Consider the following 20,856-nt stretch of genomic DNA (forward strand, 5'->3'; position numbering starts at 1 on the left):
TCATACAGAATATGAAAGAAGCAAGAGGAAGGGTACTTCTACTCTTAGGCTGAGTACACACTTGCCAATGCAAATCAGATGTGACATCGCCTAGCAAATTATATCGTTCATACACACTGACAGCACCCAGCCATATCAAGTCGTGTACAATATCTTTAGATTTCAAAGTGAAAATGAAAAATATTGTACATCATTAATGATATGACTGGCGTGCATCATTAAGGATATAGGGGGTCATTCCGACCCGATCGCATGCTGCAGTTTTTCGCAGCCATGCGATTGGGTCCGAACTGCGCCATACGCTGTGGCCGCAATGCGCAGGCGTGTCGCTGCCCGGCGACGGGGAACGCCGGGCAGCGATAAAACTAAATAAAATCGGGATCACAGCGCCAAACGCAAGGTGATTGACAGCAGGAAGGGGTTCCTGGGTGGCAACTGACCATTTTCTGGGAGTGTTGAGGAAAACGCAGGCGTGTCCAGGCGTTTGCAGGGCGGGTGTCTGACGTCAGTTCCGAGATCTGACAGGCTGGAGTGATCACAGTGGCTGAGTAAGTTCAGAGCTACTCAGAAACTGCACAAAACTTTTTGGCACAGCTCCCCTGCACATGCGATCGTACACTTGCTATGCTAAAATACAGTCCCCCATAGGTGGCAACTATCTGACCGCACGGACTGCAAAAAAATGCAGCGTGCGATCAACTCTGAATGACCCCCATAGTGAATACACGCTGGATTGGACGATATATCAGGTGCACATCGCCAAGTGTGTACCCAGCCCTAGACATCTACTTAAGATACAATATTTGCTTCTCTTAGTTGTTAAAAGCAATCTTTACATAGACAATACTATGTTAAGACTGTTAAAATTAACCTTTCAAGTGACAATTGTCTTTACAGAAAGTTATGAATTATGTTTATTTATAGACACTAAGAACATATTTTAAAAAAAATCTTTAAATATTTTATGGGAAAAAATATGTCTAGGGGGTTTCTTGTAACACCCTATGTCCATAGGCCACCGTTGTAACATTACATCCCAAAACCCAGTGTCAATAGAGCCCCAGCGACTTTACCCCCACCCCCTAGTGGTAATAGCCCCCCATTGCATAACCCCGCCACCACCAATTAGTAACCACATGTCTCCTAACACCCTCTATCCCCCCCTCTCTTTTTTCCCCTGCATGTGTCACCATATATGTATAGTACCCTCCCAGGGCCAAAACACGTATGGGGCATTAGCCTCCCACCAGCCTAGTAGTCCCCAGTTACATGCACCCCAGAATGATGTCTGCATGGCAATTAGGGGTGCAAAATTGGTAGTGATGGCTTTTCAAGACCCCTACAAGGTGGCTGCAGTCACGTCCCATGTGACCATGCAAGTTAAATGGTTAAACCACTCAGAAAAAGTGTTCTCGGCATAATGGTATAATATTGAAATGTTGCATTCTGTATTATGCAGGTCTTTTTTTTTAAACCAGGTAACTAGTACATTTTCTCATTATATTAATAATAATAATAATAGTAATAATAAATATATATATATATATATATTGTTGTTGTTGTTGTTGTTGTTGTTGTTGTTGTTATTATCTTTGTGGGTAATTGGATATCCCACTTAGTCAGTGACCGCAGCTAATTGTATCACCGGGTGCTTTCCAATTAGCCCAGATGTGGCACGTTCCTCCCCCGATGCTGCCACTTATTGGGGATTATGCTTCAGGTGCCTCACTTATCCCATCCCCATGTGTCGCATGATCGCAGGTCCAATTTCGACCAATAAAAATGGCCTCTATTTAGATACAGTGATAATAATCATCGGTCATTAATCACTAGAACCGTCCGTTTTTATGGGCCGAAACACCATTGGTGCTAATTGGATACCCCCCTTAGTAGTAGCAATATCATCATCATCATCATCATCATCATCATCATCATCATTATTATCCTTCTTTTATTTGTAAGTTGCCATAGAGTGTATGCAGAGCCATAGAGGGCACACACAAAAAACTGTAATAGGATATCGGAGCATAAATGCAATACACAATGGCAGAACATAGAATAAGAACACAGCATTAACCGCAGAGTTGCAGGAGGGAATTAGTTTCGTACTCCAGGATCCTGTACCCAAAGTATGGATTCGCAGCTGTCACTGAAGGGGAGAAGGAGACAAGGGAGCAGAGCACTGGTGATCTGAAGTGCATTAGGCAAGATCAAGAGGAAGGTGGACTGTGCCCGTAAGGAGGACCATTGAGACGTCCACAGTGCTGGGGGTGTGACCAAATATTGGAGGTGTGGACACACCCCTTTGGAAATAATCAATGTAAAAGTAGCTGGCCATGGCCCCTACAATAGAACCTTGATAGTCATTAGCACCCCCCCCCCCCCCCCTCCCACCTTCATTCTCTGTACCTTTGCTTGTAAGAGCTTATATACTTGGGAGAAGGGCTGACTATATGGAGGATGAATTAGCAAAGGCTACATGTTGAATTCGTCAAAGTATCCTCTTGTGTGGAATTTGCAGCCCCATATTCATCTAATACAATTGCAGCCTTTTTCATGTCCCTGTGCTTCTTAGGAAGACACCTACAGTATACTCACTGTTATTCCACTTTTATCACTGAACCAGAATATATGTAGCTGTAATTGTGATGACAAAATTTGGGGACAGTAATATAAGTTTGATTTCAGGGCAAGAATTTTCTCATATTCAAGTTTTTTTTTTAACAGACAATGTCATATTGTGTATTTAAAATATATGGCACATTTTCCATACTGCTGACTTGTTACATAGCTGGAATAGGAGCTGACAATGTTCTTCTCTGCTGGTGAATATAGAACAAGATCTGGAACACTATATTAGCTCTGTTCAGTTCTGTGATTTCAGTGGGAGGATCATAGACATGGGAATACATCAGTATAACACATTACTTATTTCCTTAGTAAGCCAAACTGCTGTAACAATCCACTAAAGGGAATCCAGATAACCCTGTTTTATTGAGTGTGCAGGTGTCTAGTTTATTTTTTTTAACCCTTGCCAAATCTTATAAAGGAAGTGATGTGTGTTTGGCTCACAGAAGGCAAATCTATTAAATACGTTTATTTACACTATGCCATTCCACCAATATTCTCCTGAGCAGTCGTTAACCTTTTATTTGTAATTTGCCTCATTAAGGTAAGGGTGCCTTGTTTCTTTAGTCCAAATGTCATCCTTTTTATTTTTAGATTTGAAAGACTGAAAAATAAACGTAAAGTTGGACACATACAGTATATTTGTGGATAATACCACATGCCTTAAAGAGCCTTTACCTATATTCTGCCCACTGTTGTGGAAAGACATTTTTCATCTTACAAAAGACACAGGCCTGTTTATCAATAATAATCAATAATATTTGTGACAACAGCAGTTTCCGTATGATTACCACTAAGTAGGTATTCAATTAGTGGCGTTTTTTTCGACCAGTCGAAAAAACTGAACTTTTCGTCCGTTTTTAGGTTGAATTTACATTCGACCTATTCAATGCCTGTGCTGTTTTCTCGAATGGTTGAAAAATCCGGCACTGGCGAAAACAACGTGTATCGGTGAATTTGCCGCCAATATACGTGTTTTGTGGCAATTTCCGCCCATACCACTTCGGAAAGAAAGTGAAACGGCATGGGCGAAAATGGATTAAAAATCTCCCGCAATTGAATACCCTCTGTCGAATTAGTGCCATTTTTTTCGACCAGTCGAAAAAATGGCACAAAATTGAATACCGCCCTATGCCTCCATTGACCCTCACTGTGAATATCTGAGGAAACACATGAGCAAGGACACTGCCGGGACAGAACCTGGCCGCATCTATATTGGCAATATCGGCGCATTCATTGGCGTTTCTGTAATGGGTGCAATGTGTGTGGTGCACACAGGCCCTGGGTCCTGCACACACTGCACCCATTTTAATACCATTCCTCGGGCACAGCGGTCGCAGTAGAAATCGACGCCAAAATGGCCACCGCGCATGCGCAGTAACCAAATTGGTCTCCGGATCACGGCGCACTACGTTTCTAGAGGCCTGCGCATGCGCAGTAGACTCCGATGTCTACAGCGCCGTTCAGAGGAGGGGGCCCACCCGGAAGTGCACACGGGCCCCCTCCTCTGTAGAAACAGCCCTGCATGCATTGTTAGCGTTTGTGGGACATTTACTTATGTAGCCATCCTGACAAGTGGGACTTGATAAAGAGGTCCAAAACCTATACCTAAACCTATCCCTATCTCACCGCAAATAGGAATGTTCTTTTTCTGAACATTTATCAGGGTCATAGGTATGCCACTGGGGGGTCCCACAGTAAAATTGTGATGGTGCCCTTATGGTTTGAAGGGGATACACCAATCCTCTGTCACCATCTTACTTACATTACTGATTGCCCACTTCCTCTTGCTCCTCTGCATAACTTGCTTTCACTTCAGTCCCCTTTGAGCTAAAATTTATTGTGGTGCTATGCAATATGTTTGTATGCATAGCAGTTTGGGGTTTAAGATTCCTTGTGGAGTTAGAAGACAACACAGCAGGGAAATCCTTTATCCTCTTTCTGAACCTATACACTGTCACAGAGAAGAGCCAGTGCCAGAAGCCGCAGTGGTGGGAGTTACACAGGACCCAGTAGCTATGCTACCCTGGCCCAGTGTCGTCTCTTTATAACATTTGCTAAAAACTGGCATACTCTCTATCACTTGAGCACAGTGTAGTGCTCCAGTCTGAGCATGGCGTTATGTATACAGGCATCCTCTCATAAACGCAGCAAGGGTACAGGAGGTACCACTACCCACTTACTACTCACACTGGTATACCCCCACAATTTCCTGTATGTGTACTCTTAGTGGTCTATTCATGAAGCAGTGGAAAGTGTGGAGAAGTGAGCCTGTGGAGAAGTTGCCCATGGCAACCAATCAGCTGCTCCGTACAACTGTATATTATGCAAATTATAAATATTACTTCAATACAGATTGGTTGCCATGGGCAACTTCTCCACAGGCTCACTTCTCTACACTTTTCACTGCTTCATAAATAGATCCCTTAGTTACAGATGCTCTTGTCTCAACTGGATGCTCTTCCAATGTAAATGTAAGCTCTACCATGAGCAGAATCAGTCCAACCCTTTGTTGTCCTGACTGTATTTATTTTTCTCTGACGTCCTAGTGGATGCTGGGACTCCGTCAGGACCATGGGGATTAGCGGCTCCGCAGGAGACAGGGCACAAAAATAAAAGCTTTAGGACTAGGTGGTGTGCACTGGCTCCTCCCCCTATGACCCTCCTCCAAGCCTCAGTTAGGTTTTTGTGCCCGTCCGAGCAGGGTGCAATCTAGGTGGCTCTCCTAAAGAGCTGCTTAGAAAAAGTTATTAGGTTTTTTATTTTCAGTGAGTCCTGCTGGCAACAGGCTCACTGCAACGAGGGACTTAGGGGAGAAGAAGTGAACTCACCGGCGTGCAGGATGGATTGGCTTCTTAGGCTACTGGACACCATTAGCTCCAGAGGGATCGAACACAGGCCCAGCCATGGAGTCCGGTCCCGGAGCCGCGCCGCCGACCCCCTTGCAGATGCCGAAAAGTGAAGAGGTCCAGAAACCGGCGGCAGAAGACTTTTCAGTCTTCATGAGGTAGCGCACAGCACTGCAGCTGTGCGCCATTGTTGTCAGCACACTTCACACCAGCGGTCACTGAGGGTGCAGGGCGCTGGGGGGGGCGCCCTGGGCAGCAATGATAATACCTTGTTCTGGCTAAAAATACATCACATATAGCCCCTGGGGCTATATGGATGTATTTAACCCCTGCCAGGTCTCACAAACACCGGGAGAAGAGCCCGCCGAAATAGGGGGCGGGGCCTATCTCCTCAGCACACAGCGCCATTTTCCTGCACAGCTCCGCTGCGAGGAAGGCTCCCAGGACTCTCCCCTGCACTGCACTACAGAAACAGGGTAAAAAAACAGAGAGGGGGGGCACTTTTTTGGCGATATTGATATATTAAGCTGCTATAAAGGAAACAACACTTCTGTAGGGTTGTTCCTATATATTTATAGCGCTTGGGTGTGTGCTGGCAAACTCTCCCTCTGTCTCCCCAAAGGGCTAGTGGGGTCCTGTCTTCGATAAGAGCATTCCCTGTGTGTCTGCTGTGTGTCGGTACGTGTGTGTCGACATGTATGAGGACGATGTTGGTGTGGAGGCGGAGCAATTGCCGGTAATGGTGATGTCACCCCCTAGGGAGTCGACACCGGAATGGATGGCTTTGTTTATGGAATTACGTGATAATGTCAGCACATTACAAAAATCAGTTAACGACATGAGACGGCCGGCAAACCAGTTAGTACCTGTCCAGGCGTCTCAGACACCGTCAGGGGCTGTAAAACGCCCTTTACCTCAGTCGGTCGACACAGACCCAGACACGGACACCGAATCTAGTGTCGACGGTGAAGAAACAAACGTATTTTCCAGTAGGGCCACACGTTATATGATCACGGCAATGAAGGAGGCTTTGCATATCTCTGATACTGCAAGTACCACAAAAAGGGGTATTATGTGGGGTCTGAAAAAACTACCTGTAGTTTTTCCTGAATCAGAGGAATTGAATGAAGTGTATGATGAAGCGTGGGTTAACCCCGATAGAAAACTGCTAATTTCAAAGAAGTTATTGGCATTATATCCTTTCCCGCCAGAGGTTAGGGCGCGCTGGGAAACACCCCCTAGGGTGGATAAGGCACTCACACGCTTATCAAAACAAGTGGCGTTACCGTCTCCTGAAACGGCCGCCCTCAAGGATCCAGCTGATAGGAGGCTGGAAACTACCCTGGAAAGTATATACACTCATACTGGTGTTATACTGCGACCAGCCATCACCTCAGCATGGATGTGCAGTGCTGGGGTGCTTTGGTCGGATTCCCTGACTGAAAATATTGATACCCTGGATAGGGACAGTATTTTATTGACTATAGCGCAATTAAAGGATGCTTTTCTTTATATGCGAGATGCTCAGAGGGATATTTGCACTCTGGCATCGAGAGTAAGTGCGATGTCCATATCTGCCAGAAGAAGTTTATGGACGCGACAGTGGTCAGGTGATGCGGATTCCAAACGGCATATGGAAGTATTGCCGTATAAAGGGGAGGAATTATTTGGGGTCGGTCTATCGGATTTGGTGGCCACGGCAACAGCCGGGAAATCCACCTTTTTACCTCAGGTCCCCTCCCAACAGAAAAAGACACCGTCTTTTCAGCCGCAGTCCTTTCGTTCCTATAAGAACAAGCGGGCAAAAGGACAGTCATATCTGCCCCGAGGCAAAGGAAAGGGTAAGAGAGTGCACCAAGCAGCTCCCTCCCAGGAGCAGAAGCCCTCCCCGGCTTCTGCAAAGCCCTCAGCATGACGTTGGGGCTTTACAAGCGGACTCAGGGGCGGTGGGGGGTCGACTCAAGAATTTCAGCGCACAGTGGGCTCACTCACAGGTGGACCCCTGGATCCTGCAGGTAGTATCTCAGGGTTACAGGTTGGAATTCGAGAAGTCTCCCCCTCGCCGGTTCCTAAAGTCTGCTCTGCCAACGTCTCCCTCAGACAGGGCGACGGTATTGGAAGCCATTCACAAGCTGTATTCTCAGCAGGTGATAGTCAAGGTACCCCTCCTACAACAGGGAAAGGGGTATTATTCCACACTATTTGTGGTACCGAAGCCGGACGGCTCGGTAAGACCTATTCTAAATCTGAAATCTTTGAACCTGTACTTACAAAAATTCAAGTTCAAGATGGAGTCACTCAGAGCAGTGATAGCGAATCTGGAAGAAGGGGACTTTATGGTGTCTCTGGACATCAAGGATGCTTACCTGCATGTCCCAATTTGCCCTTCACATCAAGGGTACCTCAGGTTCGTGGTGCAAAACTGTCATTATCAGTTTCAGACGCTGCCGTTTGGATTGTCCACGGCACCTCGGGTCTTTACCAAGGTAATGGCCGAAATGATGTTTCTTCTGCGAAGAAAAGGCGTATTAATTATCCCTTACTTGGACGATCTCCTGATAAGGGCAAGGTCCAGAGAACAGCTGGAGGACGTAGTAGCACTAACCCAAGTAGTGCTGCAACAGCACGGGTGGATTCTGAATTTTCCAAAATCTCAATTGACCCCGACGACACGTCTGCTGTTCCTGGGAATGATTCTGGACACTGTTCAGAAAAAGGTGTTTCTTCCGGAGGAGAAAGCCAGGGAGTTATCCGAACTTGTCAGGAACCTCCTAAAACCAGGAAAAGTGTCTGTGCATCAATGCACAAGAGTCCTGGGAAAAATGGTGGCTTCTTACGAAGCGATTCCATTCGGCAGATTCCACGCACGAACTTTTCAGTGGGATCTGCTGGACAAATGGTCCGGATCGCATCTGCAGATGCATCAGCGGATAACTTTGTCTCCACGGACAAGGGTGTCTCTTCTGTGGTGGTTGCAGAGTGCTCATCTGATAGAGGGCCGCAGATTCGGCATACAGGACTGGGTCCTGGTGACCACGGATGCCAGTCTGAGAGGCTGGGGAGCGGTCACACAGGGAAGAAACTTCCAGGGAGTGTGGTCAAGCCTGGAGATGTCTCTTCACATAAATATACTGGAGCTAAGAGCGATTTACAATGCTCTAAGCCTGGCAAAACCCCTGCTTCAGGGTCAGCCGGTGTTGATCCAGTCGGACAACATCACGGCAGTCGCCCACGTAAACAGACAGGGCGGCACAAGAAGCAGGAGGGCAATGGCAGAAGCTGCAAGGATTCTTCGCTGGGCGGAAGATCATGTGATAGCACTGTCAGCAGTGTTCATTCCGGGAGTGGACAACTGGGAAGCGGACTTCCTCAGCAGACACGATCTACACCCGGGAGAGTGGGGACTTCATCCAGAAGTCTTCCACATGATTGTGAACCGTTGGGAAAAACCAAAGGTGGATATGATGGCGTCCCGCCTCAACAAAAAACTGGACAGGTATTGCGCCAGGTCAAGAGACCCTCAGGCAATAGCTGTGGACGCTCTGGTAACACCGTGGGTGTTCCAGTCAGTGTATGTGTTTCCTCCTCTGCCTCTCATACCAAAAGTACTGAGAATTATATGGCAAAGGGGAGTAAGAACGATACTCGTAGCTCCGGATTGGCCAAGAAGAACTTGGTACCCGGAACTTCAGGAGATGCTCACGGAAGATCCGTGGCCTCTACCTCTAAGACGGGACCTGCTTCAGCAGGGACCGTGTCTATTCCAAGACTTACCGCGGCTGCGTTTGACGGCATGGCGGTTGAACGCCGAATTCTAAGGGAAAAAGGCATTCCGGAAGAGGTCATCCCTACCCTGGTAAAAGCCAGGAAGGAGGTGACTGCACAACATTATCACCGCATTTGGAGAAAATATGTTGCGTGGTGTGAGGCCAGGAAGGCCCCGACGGAGGAATTTCAACTGGGTCGATTCCTACATTTCCTGCAAACAGGATTGTCTATGGGCCTCAAATTAGGGTCCATTAAGGTTCAAATTTCGGCCCTGTCGATTTTCTTCCAGAAAGAATTGGCTTCAGTTCCTGAAGTCCAGACTTTTGTAAAAGGAGTACTACATATACAGCCCCCGGTTGTGCCCCCAGTGGCTCCGTGGGATCTTAATGTAGTTTTGGATTTTCTCAAATCCCATTGGTTTGAGCCACTCAAATCGGTGTATTTGAAATATCTTACATGGAAAGTAACCATGCTACTGGCCCTGGCTTCAGCCAGGAGAGTGTCAGAATTGGCGGCTTTATCGTATAAAAGCCCATATCTGATTTTCCATTCGGACAGGGCAGAACTGCTGACGCGTCCTCAGTTTCTGCCTAAGGTGGTTTCAGCGTTTCACCTGAACCAGCCTATTGTGGTGCCTGCGGCTACTAGCGATTTGGAGGATTCCAAGTTGCTGGACGTTGTCAGGGCATTGAAAATATATATTTCAAGGACGGCTGGAGTCAGAAAATCTGACTCGCTGTTTATACTGTATGCACCCAACAAGCTGGGTGCTCCTGCTTCTAAGCAGACGATTGCTCGTTGGATTTGTAGCACAATTCAACTTGCACATTCTGTGGCAGGCCTGCCACAGCCTAAATCTATCAAGGCCCATTCCACAAGGAAGGTGGGCTCATCTTGGGCGGCTGCCCGAGGGGTCTCGGCATTACAACTCTGCCGAGCAGCTACGTGGTCGGGGGAGAACACGTTTGTAAAATTCTACAAATTTGATACCCTGGCTAAAGAGGACCTGGAGTTCTCTCATTCGGTGCTGCAGAGTCATCCGCACTCTCCCGCCCGTTTGGGAGCTTTGGTATAATCCCCATGGTCCTGACGGAGTCCCAGCATCCACTAGGACGTCAGAGAAAATAAGATTTTACTTACCGATAAATCTATTTCTCGTAGTCCGTAGTGGATGCTGGGCGCCCATCCCAAGTGCGGATTGTCTGCAATACTTGTACATAGTTATTGTTACAAAAAAATCGGGTTGTTATTGTTGTGAGCCGTCTGTTCAGAGGCTCCTACATTTGTCATACTGTTAACTGGGTTCAGATCACAGGTTGTACGGTGTGATTGGTGTGGCTGGTATGAGTCTTACCCGGGATTCAAAATCCTTCCTTATTGTGTACGCTAGTCCGGGCACAGTATCCTAACTGAGGCTTGGAGGAGGGTCATAGGGGGAGGAGCCAGTGCACACCACCTAGTCCTAAAGCTTTTATTTTTGTGCCCTGTCTCCTGCGGAGCCGCTAATCCCCATGGTCCTGACGGAGTCCCAGCATCCACTACGGACTACGAGAAATAGATTTATCGGTAAGTAAAATCTTATTATTTTCTACCTTGTGTGTAACTGTTTTATGCTTGTCCTGTTTCTCACACCGTGGTACCTCACAAATTATTGACGGCAATAAGGAAAACGAAATGTCAGAATAGGAAAGGAGTGGGTTAAAACTCATAGACTGGGGCGGGCGTGTGGGAGACATGATGGGTTGGGTTTTTTGTCCTATAGGGGTAGAGGGTGGGAGGGGGGTTAGTAGTATTTTGGGTCTGGTGAGGGGGCTGGGTCAGGCTCTTTTGTTTCAGTTCTCCCTCCCTCCCTCTTTTGTTGTAGGTTGCTGTTGGGGTTTTTTGGCTATTTTTGTGTCGGATTTTTGGTCAGCAGAACTATTGTTTTTGCATGAAAGAACGGCAGCTTAACTGTTTTTGGATTAGTCAATTGGTTGGAGTTCGATTGGTGGTTGATTTTAGGTGCGCTCACCTTTGTTGACTGGTATACATCTGCTGGACCGCCTTTGGGGGGCAGCCTCATCACCTTTACGGGTGGGTAGTCAAGAAGGAGGTTGAGTGTATACCTTTTGTTTTTTAGACCGTTTGCTTCAGTTTTTATAGAATGGGATTGGTTTGTGGGTCAGGGTTGTTTTTAGCAGTTCTTTCGTTGCCACCATACTTTGAATTCTAATATCTGATACAGTCATTAAATTACATTAGTTCATTTAAATAAATAGCTGTCAATTTTCTGCCAAATCCATGTCTCCGTGTCTTCATTTAATATTTAAGTATTATGTTGGTTTTTATAATTGAGGAACACAGGGCAAACCTCAGCCGCTAGGAGGTTTATAATTTTCTTAGTCGTGATGTTTAATATAAGGTGTTTAATAAAAATGGTGGCCAAGTGGGAGGTTGTAATAGAGCTGACACAGTACAGCTGTGGTCATTGGGACTAGCTCTCTAGTTCCTATATAGACTGGGTACTTATGTATATATCCTTTGTAGATTCACTACTTGGTACGCATAAGTGAAGTAGAGGAGTGTACAGAAGAAATTGTTCTGTAGTGTCAGTGGCAGCTGGCAATGCCAGTAAAATCCTTTCTCTATCGTCCTAGTGGATGCTGGGGTTCCTGAAAGGACCATGGGGAATAGCGGCTCCGCAGGAGACAGGGCACAAAAAGTAAAGCTTTAGGATCAGGTGGTGTGCACTGGCTCCTCCCCCTATGACCCTCCTCCAAGCCTCAGTTAGATTTTTGTGCCCGGCCGAGAAGGGTGCAATCTAGGTGGCTCTCCTAAAGAGCTGCTTAGAAAAGTTTAGCTTAGGTTTTTTATTTTACAGTGAGTCCTGCTGGCAACAGGATCACTGCAACGAGGGACTTAGGGGAGAAGAAGTGAACTCACCTGCGTGCAGGATGGATTGGCTTCTTTGGCTACTGGACATTAGCTCCAGAGGGACGATCACAGGTACAGCCTGGATGGTCACCGGAGCCTCGCCGCCGGCCCCCTTGCAGATGCTGAAACAAGAAGAAGGTCCAGAATCGGCGGCATGAAGACTCCTCAGTCTTCTTAAGGTAGCGCACAGCACTGCAGCTGTGCGCCATTTCCTCTCAGCACACTTCACACGGCAGTCACTGAGGGTGCAGGGCGCTGGGAGGGGGGCGCCCTGGGAGGCAATGAAAACCTATTTTTGGCTAAAAATACCTCACATATAGCCTCCGGGGGCTATATGGAGATATTTAACCCCTGCCAGAATCCGTTAAGAGCGGGAGACGAGGCCGCCGAAAAAGGGGCGGGGCCTATCTCCTCAGCACACAGCGCCATTTTCCCTCACAGAAAGGCTGGAGGGAAGGCTCCCAGGCTCTCCCCTGCACTGCACTACAGAAACAGGGTTAAAACAGAGAGGGGGGGCACTAATTTGGCGTTAGAAATATATAAAAAAGATGCTATAAGGGAAAACACTTATATAAGGTTGTCCCTATATAATTATAGCGTTTTTGGTGTGTGCTGGAAAACTCTCCCTCTGTCTCTCCAAAGGGCTAGTAGGTCCTGTCCTCTATAAGAGCATTCCCTGTGTGTGTGCTGTGTGTCGGTACGTGTGTGTCGACATGTATGAGGACGATGTTGGTGAGGAGGCGGAGCAATTGCCTGTAATGGTGATGTCACTCTCTAGGGAGTCGACACCGGAATGGATGGCTTATTTAGGGAATTACGTGATAATGTCAACACGCGCCAAGGTCGGTTGACGACATGAGACGGCCGACAAACAATTAGTACCGGTCCAGACGTCTCAAAAACACCGTCAGGGGTTTTAAAACGCCCGTTTACTTTAGTCGGTCGACACAGACACAGACAGGGACACTGAATCCAGTGTCGACGGTGAATAAACAAACGTATTCCTTATTAGGGCCACACGTTAAGGGCAATGAAGGAGGTGTTACATATTTCTGATACTACAAGTACCACAAAAGAGGGTATTATGTGGGATGTGAAAAAACTACCGTAGTTTTTCCTGAATCAGATAAATTAAATGAAGTGTGTGATGATGCGTGGGTTCCCCCCGATAGAAAATATGGGCGGTATACCCTTTCCCGCCAGAAGTTAGGGCGCGTAGGGAAACACCCCTTAGGGTGGATAAGGCGCTCACACGCTTATCAGAACAAGTGGCGGTACCGTCTATAGATAGGGCCGTCCTCAAGGAGCCAGCTGACAGGAGGCTGGAAAATATCATAAAAAGTATATACACACATACTGGTGTTATACTGCGACCAGCGATCGCCTCAGCCTGGATGTGCAGAGCTGGGGTGGCTTGGTCGGATACCCTGACTAAAAATATTGATACCCTTGACAGGGACAGTATTTTATTGACTATAGAGCATTTAAGGATGCATTTCTATATATGCGAGATGCACAGAGGGATATTTGCACTCTGGCATCAAGAGTAAGTGCGATGTCCATATCTGCCAGAAGATGTTTATGGACACGACAGTGGTCAGGTGATGCAGATTCCAAACGGCACAAAGGTGTATTGCCGTATAAAGGAAGAGGAGTTATTTGGGGTCGGTCCATCGGACCTGGTGGCCACGGCAACTGCTGGAAAATCCACCGTTTTTACCCTAAGTCACATCTCTGCAGAAAAAGACACCGTCTTTTCAGCTTCAGTCCTTTCGTCCCTATAAGAGTCATATCTGCCCAGGGATAGAGGAAAGGGAAGAAGACTGCAGCAGGCAGCCCATTCCCAGGAACAGAAGCGTTCCACCGCTTCTGACAAGCTCTCAGCATGACGCTGAGACCGTACAGGACCCCTGGATCCTACAAGTAGTATCCCAGGGGTACAGATTGGAATGTCGAGACGTTTCCCCTGCGCAGGCTCCTGAAGTCTGCTTTACCAAGGTCTCCCTCCGACAAGGAGGCAGTATGGGAAACAATTCACGAGCTGTATTCCCAGCAGGTGATAATTAAATTACCCCTCCTACAACAAGAAAAGGGGTATTATTCCACACTATATTGTGGTACTGAAGCCAGAAGGCTAGGTGAGACCTATTCTAAATCTAAAAAAATTTGAACACTTACAAAGGTTCAAATCAAGATGGAGTCACTCAGAGCAGTGATAACGAACCGGGAAGAAGGGGACTATATGGTGTCCCGAGACATCAGGGATGCTTACCTCCCTGTCCCAAATTTGCCCTTATCACTAAGGGTACCTCAGGTTCGTGGTACAGAACTGTCACTATCAGTTTCAGACGCTGCCGTTTGGATTGTCCACGGCACCCCGGGTCTTTACCAAGGTAATGGCCGAAATGATGGTTCTTCTTCGAAGAAAAGGCGTCTTAATTATCCCTTACTTGGACGATCTCCTGATAAGGGCAAAGTCCAGGGAACAGTTGGAGGTCGGAGTAGCACTATCTCGGATACTGTTACAACAGCAGGGGTGGATTCTAAATATTCCAAAATCGCAGCTGATCCCGACAACAAGTCTCCTGTGCTTAGGGATGATTCTGGACACAGTCCAGAAAAAGGTGTTTCTCCCGGAAGAGAAAGCCAGGGAGTTATCCAAGCTAGTCAGGAACCTCCTAAAATCAGTGCATCATTGCACAAGGGCCATGGTAAAAAAATGGTGACTTCCTTCGAAGCAATTCCAGTCGGCAGATTTCATGCAAGAACTTTTCAGTGGGATCTGCTGGACAAATGGTCCGGATCGCATCTTCAGATGCATCAGCGGATAACCCTATATCCAAGGACAAGGGTGTCTCTCCTGTGGTGGTTACAGAGTGCTCATCTTCTAGAGGGCCGCAGATTCGGCATTCAGTTTTGGATGTTGGTGACCACGGAGGCCAGCCCGAGAGGCTGGGGAGCAGTCACACAAGGAAAAAATTTCCAGGGAGTGTGATCAAGTCTGGAGACTTTTCTCCACATAAATATAGCTAAGGGTAAATTTATAATGCTCTAAGCTTAGCAAGACCTCTGCTTCAAGGTCAGCCGGTATTGATCCAGTGGGATAAAACATCACGGCAGTCGCCCACGTAAATAGACAGGGCGGCACAAGAAGCAGGAGGGCAGTGGCAAAAACTGCAAGGACTTTTCGCTGGGCGGAAAATCATGTGATAGCACTGTCAGCAGTGTTTCATTCCGGGAATGGAAACTGGGAAGCAGACTTCCTCAGTAGGCACGACCTCCACCCGGCAGAGTGGGAACTTCATGGGGAAGTTTTCCACATGATTGTAAACCGTTGGGAATTACCAAAGGTGGACATGATGGCGTCCCGTCTGAACAAAAAACGGGACAGGTATTGCGCCAGGTTAAGAGACCCTCAGGCAATAGCTGTGGACGTTCTGGTAACACTGTGGGTGTACCAGTCGGTGTATGTGTTCCATCCTCTGCTTTTCATACCTAAGGTACTGAGAATTATAAGACGTAGAGGAGTAAGAACTATACTCATGGCTCCGGATTGGCCAAGAAGGACTTGGTACCCGGAACTTCAAGAGATGCTCACAGAGGACTTATGGCCTCTGCCGCTAAGAAGGGACTTGTTTCAGCAAGTACCATGTCTGTTCCAAGACTTACCGCAGCTGCGTTTGACGGCATGGCGGTGGAACGCCGGATCCTAAGGGAAAAGGCATTCAGGAAGAGGTCATTCCTACCCTGGTCAAAGCCAGAAAGGAGGTGACCGCACAACATTATCACCACATGTGGCGAAAATATGTTGCGTGGTGGTGAGGCCAGGAAGGCCCCACGAAGAAATTTCAACTCGGTCGATTCCTGCATTTCCTGCAAACAGGAGTGTCTATGGGCCTCAAATTGGGGTCCATTAAGGTTCAAATTTCGGCCCTGTCGATTTTTCTTCCAGAAAGAATTGGCTTCAGTTCCTGAAGTCCAGAAGTTTGTCAAGGGAGTATTGCATATACAACCCCCTTTTGTGCCTCCAGTGGCACTGTGGGATCTCAACGTAGTTCTGGGATTCCTCAAAACACATTGGTTTAAAACCAGTCAAATCTGTGGATTTGAAGCATCTCACATGAAAAGTGAACATGCTCTTGGACCTGGCCTGGACCAGGCGAGTGTCAAATTGGTGGTTTTTTTCTCAAAAAAGCCCATATCTGTTTGTCCATTCGGACAGGGCAGAGCTGCGGACTCGTCCCCAGTTCTCTCCCTAAGGTGGTGTCAGTGTTTCACCTGAACCAGCTTATTGTGGTGTCTTGCGCCTACTAGGGACTTGGAGGACTCCAAGTTGCTAGATGTGGTCAGGGCCCTGAAAATATAGGTTCCAGGACGGCTGGAGTCAGGAAAACTGACTTGCTGTTATCCTGTATGCACCCAACAAACTGGGTGCTCTTGCTTCTAAGCAGACTTTTGCTAGTTGGATGTGTAATACAATTCAGCTTGCACATTCTGTGGCAGGCCTGCCACAGCCAAAATATGTAAATGCCCATTCCACAAGGAAGGTGGGCTCATCTTGGGCGGCTGCCCGAGGGGTCTCGGCTTTACAACTTTGCCGAGCGGCTATTTAGTCAGGGGCAAACACGTTTGTAAAATCCTACAAATTTGATACCCTGGCTAAGGAGGACCTGGAGTTCTCTCATTCGGTGCTGCAGAGTCATCCGCACTCTCCTGCCCGTTTGGGAGCTTTGGTATAATCCCCATGGTCCTTTCAGGAACCCCAGCATCCACTAGGACGATAGAGAAAATAAGAATTTACTTACCGATAATTCTATTTCTCGGAGTCCGTAGTGGATGCTGGGCGCCCATCCCAAGTGCGGATTATCTGCATTACTTGTACATAGTTACAAAAATCGGGTTATTATTTGTTGTGAGCCATCTTTTCAGAGGCTCCGCTGTTATCATACTGTTAACTGGGTTCAGATCACAGGTTGTACAGTGTGATTGGTGTGGCTGGTATGAGTCTTACCCGGGATTCATAAATCCTTCCTTATTGTGTACGCTCGTCCGGGCACAGTATCCTAACTGAGGCTTGGAGGAGGGTCATAGGGGGAGGAGCCAGTACACACCACCTGATCCTAAAGCTTTACTTTTTGTGCCCTGTCTCCTGCGGAGCCGCTATTCCCCATGGTCCTTTCAGGAACCCCAGCATCCACTACGGACTCCGAGAAATAGAATTATCGGTAAGTAAATTCTTATTTTTTTCACATTCTGCCTTAAACCCCCCCCCCCAAAAAAAAAAAAACCAAAAAACCTTTTAATTGAATCCCTTTAAGTCAGAGGTTCTCAACTCCAATACTCAAGTATCCACAGCATCTCGTATTTTGTGGCTGTCTGTCATTGGAGGCAGGTGGGATAATTACTTACCCAGAAAAATAGATAAACTCCCCTGTGCATGATTACAGAAATCCATAAAACATGGCCTGTTGGGGATGAAGGTGAGCTGAGGGGGAAGAGGGGAGGACCATATGAAGTGGGAGGTGAGAAGGGCACAGGCTGGTCTCAGGGGAAGGGGCCATCCCACAATAAATAGCCACAAACTGTAGGGACTGGAGCTGGGTGTAGGGTGGAAAAGGGCCATGGAGGCAGGAAGAGAAGGGCTTTGGGGAGGAAAAAGGTGGAGCAGCTGTACAGGGGACTATCTCCATTCTGACACTGCCTGTGGTAAGCATTGCAATGTGACTCAGTGCATTGACTGGCAACTCCTTGCTACCCCCCCCCCCCCCCCCCCATTCCTACACCTATGAACTTATACATGAGATACTTCAAGGCCAGGCAGTGTTTTCCCTTTAGTTACAAAATGTTCAACATTTGCTAGCCAAATTTTTTTTCCGGGGTGCTGAAAATATTAATGCCCTCCCTGTAGTTTCTTTTTTGAACCTAATTGTTTCCTAGTTCATTCAGGCTTCCCTGGCTGTGCTGTCCATGGTTGAGTTCTCCATTATGGAGAAGCTCTAATGTGCCAAAAAGCTCTACTCTCTGAGGGAAAGGGATCGAGAAGAGCAGTATGCATTGTAGGAGAGGGCAGGTGCAGGTGCCACTCAAAATATCTGTGTGTAGCACTAATGCCAGAGGTTGCCTACAACTGTGATACTTCATTAAAGTCTGATACTGTGTGCAGACTGGATTCTGTAGCTTTGCTGTTCACTTTTAATACCCCTTTCACACTGCTGCTTCGACCCTGGGTTAATGCTGGGTTGACCTTGGTCGTGGCTTGGTGTGAAAGGGTCCCAAAATAAAAACTTGGGTAGCGACCTGGGTTGAACACAGGAACGACTCAAGTCCCATTTACCGTATAGGAAGATACAGATTACTGGTGTTTTGGAGATGATGTCGCCTCCAAGCACTGGCAGAACAGTGAACACTGCACCCGTGTGCAGTGTAAATTGGGCCGACCTGAGAATAACATGGATTGGAGCGCGGTTTAAATGGAGTCTGTCCCGGGTCTGATCAGGATTGGAACCGTGTGCCATTTCTTAGGTCAGATATGGGATTTTGGTGTGAAAGGGGTATTACAGTGTCAAGCCACATCTCAGTGTGAACCAGGTATAGCCTTGCACCCTATGCAAAAGGTTTCGTCTTTTGTGCCTATATTATCCAACTCTGCGTGCGCCTCATAAGAGAGAGGGCTTGATCACACTGGTGTATGTAGCACTCTCCTGGTGTAAAGGATCTTATGTAACCACTCTGCAACCATTAAGGGGGGGGGGGATTTTATGCCCGCGTTTTTGGTACAGAAAGCTTCAATGCTCCTAAGTCCTCGTTGTTCTCTTAAAAAACATATAATTACACCACCAAACAGCCAGTTTGCAGTTCATTGGCACCAGGGCCAAATTAAGATATTGAGAATGACCAAGGGCCTCTTGTGAGATGCAGATGAGCTATGACCAGTGCTGTGTGGGTGTGGCCAGTACCATGTGGGAGTGTTCTCCCCCTACACTGTCAGCCCCAAGGTCTGTCTAAATATATTAAGGTAGGTAAATTGTATAATTTTATGATTACTATAAATGCAATTTTAATACTTATGATTTATGGGCAACCATGTGGCCAGCTGGGCGTCTGATCATCAGCATGCTGTTATGAATATGGGCCTATATTTATGTGGAAGCCTGGAGCTTGTAGCTCCATCTGCCTCATTTGTAATGTGGTCATTACTGGCTCAGTATCTACCAACATTTCCCTTTGCCGAATCAAGTTACTACTCTAATAGGCCTAGGACAGTTAAGTGGCATATGGCTCTAAATATTAATGTCATGTGACACCAGAAGATACATATATTGAATTAAACCCAGTGTATTTTATGGCACAGAGAATGAGGGTCACAGTCTTACACCTTTTTCTTAAGAATAGTATGTGTACAGTGCAATTAATGAATTAATGATTGGTTTAGTTCAGAATTACTTGGCAGGTGCATTTTAACTACGCATTGGTTAGATAAGATATCATTTAGCCTTATACTGATGTGCTTTCATATTCTTTTTCACCCAGAAAAGATATTCTCCGATTTCTGGATGCAGAAAGAGACGTGTCTGTAGTTAAAAGCAGTTTCAAGCCGGGAGATGTAATTCATTATGTGCTGGATAGACGCCGCACTCTAAATATATCACAGAATCTGCACAGCCTTTTGCCTGAAGTATCACCGATGAAGAGCCGCCGGTTTCAGACCTGTGCAGTCGTGGGTAATTCTGGGATTCTCCTCAACAGTGGATGTGGCAAGGAGATAGACAGCCATGACTTTGTAATAAGGTGAGCCACTGTCTGTTGCTAGAGATTATTGCTTCATATGTATCATGAGGGCTTATCTGTCTCAAAGTAGTGCATAGATAGGAGCTGTCAGTAGTTGCAGTGATATATTTAGTAATATTATGTTTCCTTCAAGAGTGCTATGTTGCATTTCTTATATAGGAATATTATAGTAGTTTATAATACTGTATATCGACATACCTGTATTAGCAGTTTAAATTTCATGATAGAATGTATTTTAGCAAATGAGTATTTAACAAAACATTAGATGCTGTTTAGTAATGTATTATAGAGAACATTATTATTATTATTATTATTATTATTATTATTATTATTATTACTGTTACTATTATTCTTATTTTTTCCATATAAGGATTCGGATTAAAGTGAACCTATTGCCAGTTACGTAGTCAGGCAGTATGATGACTGGGTTAAATATGGGTGTGGATCGTTGGGTCGACAGTAATTAGGTTGACCACTATTGGTCGACATTAACTAGGTCAACACCTGAAATAGGTCAAAGCAGTCATTAGGTCGACATGAGTTTGTTTTGTTTTTTGTTTGGGTGTTGTTTTCTTCATAAAGTGACCGGGAACCCAAATTAGTGCACCCTGTCCCCTGCTGCAGGCAAGCTGCACCACTCTGCTACCGCTGTGCTTGGCACAGGTTACTATTCTCAATCGTAGTCCACATGGATCATAAAATATGAAAAAGTTTAAAAAATAAATACAAATGAAATACTCATGTCGACCTTTGCCATGTCGACCCAGTGGCCATGGCAACCAATAGTGGTCGACCTAATGAGTGTCGACCTAAAGACCGGATACTGTCAATATATGCCAACTCCTAACTGCCGTGTTACAGACTGGGTTTAGAAAATGATAGTTAGGAGCTGATTGGCTGGTACTTTCTC

The 20,856-nt window shown here is 46.4% G+C and overlaps 1 protein-coding gene across 1 annotated transcript in view; it reads left to right on the forward strand.

The window, feature by feature from the left end:
- Positions 1-20,856, forward strand: part of ST8SIA4 (ST8 alpha-N-acetyl-neuraminide alpha-2,8-sialyltransferase 4) — a 321,204-nt gene that overhangs the window by 98,182 nt on the left and 202,166 nt on the right. The window contains exon 3 of the mRNA XM_063964071.1: positions 19,689-19,946. Within this exon, the coding sequence (XP_063820141.1) occupies positions 19,689-19,946 (258 nt within the window). The remainder of the gene's footprint in view (positions 1-19,688; positions 19,947-20,856) is intronic.

The sequence above is a fragment of the Pseudophryne corroboree genome, chromosome 1, assembly GCF_028390025.1.
Source record: "Pseudophryne corroboree isolate aPseCor3 chromosome 1, aPseCor3.hap2, whole genome shotgun sequence".
Classification (NCBI taxonomy): Eukaryota; Metazoa; Chordata; class Amphibia; order Anura; family Myobatrachidae; genus Pseudophryne; species Pseudophryne corroboree.